The sequence below is a fragment of the Anneissia japonica genome, unplaced genomic scaffold, assembly GCF_011630105.1.
Source record: "Anneissia japonica isolate Jap-2015-1 unplaced genomic scaffold, ASM1163010v1 scaffold288292_len1863012_cov191, whole genome shotgun sequence".
Taxonomy (NCBI): domain Eukaryota; kingdom Metazoa; phylum Echinodermata; class Crinoidea; order Comatulida; family Comatulidae; genus Anneissia; species Anneissia japonica.
The window spans coordinates 705,424-712,749 of NW_022688773.1; the positions used below are offsets into that span (position 1 = coordinate 705,424).

The following is a 7,326-nucleotide window of genomic DNA, read 5'->3' on the forward strand; positions in this document are numbered from 1 at the left end:
ATATATATGTACACTTAAATACCTGATTATGAGATATGCTCGAAACGTGTCATATAAATATAATTATTTATGATAATATATATTTTTCTGTTGTAGACATAATATAAAGCGATATAATTTATTAAATCAAAACATTTTTATAACACGACCTGTGTTCTTCCTCAGTGTGAGGACAACCTTTTGAGATGAAGCTATATGCGGCTGAATAATATAGTTATACTTGAACCATAACCTATCATGTTGTAATACGGCCTAAATGCGAAGGTGTAAACTTTGATAACAAAGGTAAGTGCATAGTACACATCACACCCAGTCACCTCTGTCACGCACGACACCCGCCACCCACACAGTACAGACATCAAAAGGATAATCCAAAATAAACTCAATGTGAATTAATAGTACGTGAAGAAATTAATGAGAAAAATCTGGTAAGAAGGGGCTATTTGACGTGTGACATACCGAGCGTGAGGGAGGGGTGGTATTTGAGATTTTTTATTAAGAAAATGTTTGATACCATGTTGATAAAGTATATATGAACGTCATACAGAAATATAATTTTAGGTACAACAGTGTTAGAATGGGTGGCGTAATGCCTATGCGCTTTCGTGCGGCGGTCCGCAGGGCCCCGAAGGTCCCTAACCACATGGTCCACGATCTCGTACCCTGACCCAAAAAGGCCTTTGTTGATACATATCAGCATAATGTCCCTGAAAATCGACTGTATATCCAGTGGCGAATTATAGGGGCCCCTATTTTTTTTCATTTTAAGTATTGACCCTTTATCATTTAACATTCATGGATTTGCCACTCGTATCATATCATTTACTTTGTCGTTAAAAACGTTTACTGTAGAATGCAATGACAAACATAAACGAGCACATCTAAAATCCCACAATGAATTTGGCGACTGAAACTCAAAAGGTCCCCACTCTCAAAAATCCACAGGGCCCCATCGTTACGCCACTGTGGGCTGGCTTTGTAAGCTCAGGGTAGGACAGTGTTAAGTCGCTTCTCTATTTTCAATCTTTATATTCAAGGTCATATTCCGGCATATAGAAAGTCAATTTTGCAGTGAAATCAGCACAAGCTTTTCAAATCGAACGACAAATTAAACTAAACCTTTTATAGAATTATCATGCAGCGCTGATTCTTTTTAATGAGCCACTGAAAATTTCAATTTAATGTTTGAGGTTTTCCCATTTACAAAAAAAAACAAAAAAACAAACGTTTAGGCAGACTGTGTTGTACATCTTGTTTTTTATTGCGTTGACAAAATAAAAATGCATAAAAACTGTACAAAAGGATTCCGAAAGTTCAAATTTGCTAAATTAAGGTAAATATTGAACAACCCACAATTCCTCTTCTTCGGATCCAGGGTCTCTTTAGTGTAAATATGTCTGTATGTCAAAATTTGTTCTATGAAGAGTCGATCTCGTTTAAACCAAATTTCAAAGAGACTGTGTATTTAGTTAGATCCAAGTTCTTAAGGGTTATGGAGGAGCTTTCATCTTTACAATAACGGAAGTTTTTGATTGGTCGTTTTGCTTAAACACATATTTGAGATGAACTTTGTCCACCTTAAGTTTCGATACCAGTGGTTAGTCGTCGGAGATTGCGACCGACTTCGGACGATGGCTATTCTAAGCAAGTGGATAGTGGTCTTCTTAACACTAGGAGTGTGCGTCAGCGCATTCATCACCAACAAAGATGAATTAGAACGTGAACTTGAAGTAAGTATTTTATTTTTCATAAGTTTTTAAATCATTTTATACATATGACTGGAATAGTAATAATATTGATTAGGCCATTCTTATATAATATTTTTAAAATACACCTACAGGTAAAAGAGGCCTACTATCTACATGCACAATGTAGTAAGAGTGCAATAAAGTGACTCACTCCAATTTAATTAGAGTGAAATAGATAGAGTGAAAAGAGTGATAGGCCTATACTTCTCTATTCAGATATGAGTAATATGTTTTGTTTGTTTTTTTTTTTATAATAAACTTAATACAAAAAATATATTTAAACAACAATAATGCAAGAACGTTTTAGTAAATACTAAGCAAATGTAAAGACAATTATATTTAAACAAAAAATAATGCAAGAACGTTTTAGTAAATACTAAGCAAATGTAAAGACAAGAGTTAGGCCTATGGTGATCTTCCTATAAAATACTTTAATTCTGCATTTATTCATTGCTCGCCTGTTTGGGGTGGGCATGGAGTGGTAATAAGGCATATCTATGTGGGGTGCTAGCGCTTGACATTATCTACAAAGAAACCGCTATCAAAATTAACAGAAGCATAGAATAAACACATTCCGGTGATTTGTGTATCTAAAGGCCAACTCAGACAGCGTCGGCCGACGCAGCCCGACCCGATTTATCGTCGGGGACAGTCTTAAAGCCGTCGTGAGAAATATTAAACATGTTTAATATTCTACTACGCGATTGCCACCGACGCACATCATCGCGACAACAAATCGCGTCGGGCTGCGTCGTACGACGCTGTCTGAGTTGGCCTTAACTGGAATGAATTGTGAAAATCCACCGCAAACAAACACCGTTATTGCTTATTCAAAAGAACTAGGTTTTATACAATATATATATAAAAACAATTGTAACGCGTTTATTGCACATCGTTTACGATATATTAGTCTGAGCATTTTAATTTTATGTTAGTTTCATCAATGTTTTTTTTTTATCTGATGACACTGATGACACTTAGGAATTTGATGCTGCGATCGAAAGGGAAATTGAGGATGGATTAGAAAAGAAGTACGAAGAGACAGAAACCAATGTTGTCCGAGGTCTACAGACCCTACTAGAGTTACGTGGAAGATGCAGAAACAATAGATGCAAAGCTGGTGCTGGAGGCGGCGGAGGAGGAGGTGGTGGTGGTGGTGGAGGTGGCGGCGGAGGAGGTGGTGGTGGTGGCGGCGGCGGCGGAGGAGGAGGCGGTGGTGGAGGTGGAGGCGGAGGAGGAAATTACTGGTAGAAAAGAAATAAATCCATCAATCAATCAATGGATTTATATAATACAAAAAACTACTCCATAGAATTCTCCGATTTTATTATTGCTGAATTTCATCAACCATGAAGTTGCCAGTAAATGAATTATTATATTTACCAAAACAGACTAATATTCTATTCAGTTAAACAAAAGATAAATAGCACAACGTTTACAGATATACCGAATTGCGAATAATGTTACTTGTAAAAATCAACAAAAGTTAGTCGTTCCTTTAAACCAGGACAGTTTAATGATAATATACTTTGTACCGTATTATGTTTAAACCTTGAACATGTCTTATGAGGTGCACATGTCCCAAAAACTGCATTCTACAAGCCCATTAGCTTGTTATTATTAGCAGTTGTTATTAACTACAACCGAGTACCTAGTACCGTAGAAGTATTAAAATTTGTGGAAATCTTACAATACGTACACAATCATTCAATAAATGGTTAAGTTTAAATATGCCTATAACCAAGGGTGTCTTTATTTTTGGCTAGTTAGCTAAAGCCGGGCAGACGGTGCGCCGTGCGGTGGCCGTACGTGCGGTTGACGACGCAACGTCTGTTGATTGTCGGTGGCAGCAGTCTGAGGGGATTGTCACTAAAAAGGAGTCATTGCACGCGCGTCGACGCACTGCTCACTGCGCCGACGGCCGTCGTCGGGACACAGTGTGTCCGGCTTATTCGAAACAAGGAGGTTTTGCCAAGCTATGTATACATACACAGAATTGCATAAACACAAAATGCGTTGTCAATAATATTTGACAGAAGTTTATTTCAAATGCGAAATATGTTGAAGTTTTCTATCGCAACGTGTAAGAGATCGTCGCATATTGGTCAGTTAACACATACACAATATCATAAATTTTTGTGCATAATCAGAATAAAAATACAATATTTACGGCTTTCTTACATACGTCACATTATATATGCATTTTTGAGTTAAAAATTACGTAATTACATATAAAAATAAATACAGTATAATGAATATAATATACTGAGATGTATGAAACGTTTTACAAAGCGTTAAAAAATAAACATATTGTATTGCAAAGTATACACGCAACAGAGATTTTATATAACACTCTGTCATTTAATATTGCCGTCGTCGATAAACACTGGTTACAAGCTTTTAAGGAGACGGTGACATAAATCCATTTCTGCACGATAACGTCCAGGTTTAAAATACTGTATATTGCCACGGTTGAACAGTTACATATATATTTTGAAGCATATTCCGACGCCATTCGTCGATTGTATACGGCACAGCGATATGAGTGTTAAAAAAATGAACCAACAGGGATTCGAACCCAGGACCTACTGCTGCCTATTCAGACGCCGTATCCGACTGGTGCTTCGTTGGTAATTCGAATCCAATTGGAAACAACTGATTTTTGACAATCTTGCACATGCGCGCAACGATGCTAGTTTCTCGATGCATTTAAATATTGCAAAATCAGACAACTATCAATCATCGTAATAGACATTCAAATTCCCAAAACTGTACGCAATGTTTCCGTTTGTATTGTGACTCTCCCTCGCTGGTAATAGTTTTTGACGTGGGCTTGCAGTTTGTCGACCCGGACCTCTGGCAGATGAACTCACAGTACTTCTGGCTCTAACACTCGTGGGCTTTCTGGAGGTCGTCGGTTCTGGAAATGATCGACTGTATAAACACAAAAGAGAGCGTAGGCCTATATAATGTTAATATGTTTGACTTAGACTTATATAGCGCTTCATTTTGTGTAATAACAGCTAATCACGTCTGATAAAATACAAAGTGGTAAAAAATGATGGACTGTATATTCACTAATAATATAACACCAATCAGTCCTCAAACTAAAGAGACCGGTACCCCAGAGGTAGAGGTTTTCCAATACGTTTTGAAAAGTATTATTTTCATACCATAATTATTATCACTATTATTTATTAATATTGTTATACATAATCATCATAATTATTATTATCATTATCGTTATTATTATTATTATTATTATTATTATTATTATTATTATTATTATTATTATTATTATTATTATTTTCACTTATTCGTCTATAGGTTACACTCTATAAAAAACGATGTGATGGTTGATGGTTATTATTTGTCTAACAATCCCATACCCATGACTTGAAACAGCATTATATCCTCACAATCATCAAACAAACAACATCATTCTCATGAACAACAATGACAATAACAACAAACTATCAGAAGCAGTAACGGCTAGTCCTCTATAGCACTGGAGCAAATAGGCAACTATGTGTAAAAGAAAAACAAACTTAAACTTTACGGTACCTTATCTGGGCATTGCCCCCTCTTCTATGAAGAACTGCGTTATTTGGTTGCTGTGATATTGAAATCCGAGGTTGTGAGATGGCTTTCTTTGGTGGTGATCTAACATACCCAGACTGTGGGTACTGTCGGTATCGGTTTCCCGATATCATTACAGGTGTTAAACCAGTAGTTGTAAAAACATTAGGTTGATCTAAAACAAAAAAATGTCAACGATAAATAATTTTATTAGATTAATATTTTCAAATTCCAGAATCCGAGAAAATATTGCATTGGGGCCTTTTGCCTCATAGCAATGGACCTTTGATGTCAATCAAACTTAACAACTGACCAATCAGAACAGGACCAGGAATACGCACATATCCCACAAACTCACGTGTTGTCCCACGCTGTCGTTTTGTGGGAAATTAGCAGGGTTCATTCCTAAACATGTTCACGTTAGTAGAGAAATTTCGCAAACCTTACGAAAACGATAACGAAAACGAATACGTCATTATCATCATCGTCATTCGTGCCTCAAACATTCTTAAAAATTATGCTGAACGAGTTGAATATGATCCTTGCATTTATGCAAACAAAAAATGAATCGCCTAAGTTGTGACAGATATGCTACTGGGGAAGGGTTGTATGCAAATTTGATGACGTATCCGAATTCGTAATCGTTTTCGTAAGCTTGCGAATAATAAATAAACGTCTGATCAACGGATTTTCGTAATTATGAAAGTCTGTAAATTAGTAAAAACTGAATTACTTCGATCAGTGTCTTTGAATTGATTGGTTCGTCCTTTAAATAGCAAACCTTGTTTTATTTGACATTTTACAGAGAGCCAATCACCCTGACCAATCACAACTTTTCATTTACTAACCCATACGCATGCCCAACGCATTTTATGCGTACATTAACGCTGCCACCTTTAGCAACAATATCCAAGAGCGAGGCCTAAAGGAAATGTCGACCGAATATCTGAGTTTTTCTAACTTTATCGTAAATGTTTTACAACTGACCTTGGTAGATACGCTCAGTGCTGCTTCCGTTGTATGGGAATATGCTAGAATTTGATGTACAACTTCTGTTAGTTGGAACAGGCCAATCGCTCTCATCTTCAAAAACTGCATTGCTGTGTTGAGTGTCATTGTTGTGTATGATCCTTCTTGGGCTTTTTTGTTGTACTACTGGTTTTTGTATTGTTTTCGCATACTGATATAATAAATTGATTTAAAGAGACAAATTCAAATGGTACGAAAACATAGATGGTGGTGATGATGATAATGACGACGACGACGACGACGACGATGATGATGATGATGATGATGACGATCGTAAGGATGATGGTGATGCAATGCTTAAAATATATATACACTCAGCTCCCATTATAGCTCAGCTCCACTAATTTTGAGAAAGTATCAGTGGCGTAACGCCTGAAGTTGATTAATCTAGGGTTTATAGTCACACAATATAAATGTATTCTTCAACAATACCTGCCTTTAAAATAGTCCTTCAGCCTACGGTTAACGTACACTTTACTGAAATTAATCGGTCCAAACACCTTTTCAACCCCGGCTTCACTTTCACAGCCAGATTTTGTTTCATACAACCGATGAAAAGCATTTTATTGAAGGGTCGTACTCGATATGTTTATCATGAGCAATGTCACACGCCATTTTACCTGTCCACGTCATGTTAACTATTATAGGCCTACATTTTTAACTTTAGTCAATTCATAGACAATTCACCCATGTGCATTTTACTGTTAAAAAAATTTGAATAAATAATATACCTCAGAAATGTGTTTATACTACTGTATGTTCACAGTTAGTGCATATAGGCCTATCATTTTCAAAGCCTTTTCTGACCTGTTTTGCATAGTAATTTTTGCTTCCGTAGTCAGCTGGGACTGTCCGGAAGGCATAAGACACAGGGTCGCCAACTTCTCTCCTTCTGTTGGTACAAACCGGAATATGTCTTGCAGCAGCTTGAGCATTAAAGCGTCTGTAGCATGATCGACATGTTATATAG

General features: G+C 36.7%; 1 protein-coding gene across 1 annotated transcript; it reads left to right on the forward strand.

The window, feature by feature from the left end:
• The first annotated feature begins 1,491 nt into the window (after positions 1-1,491).
• Positions 1,492-3,477, forward strand: LOC117123198 (short stature homeobox protein 2-like). Its single transcript, XM_033269053.1, has 2 exons — positions 1,492-1,730; positions 2,730-3,477. Exons 1-2 carry the CDS (start codon positions 1,563-1,565, stop codon positions 2,997-2,999), a joined length of 438 nt encoding a protein of 145 aa, XP_033124944.1. The 5' UTR covers positions 1,492-1,562; the 3' UTR covers positions 3,000-3,477.
• Positions 3,478-7,326: the final 3,849 nt, after the last annotated feature.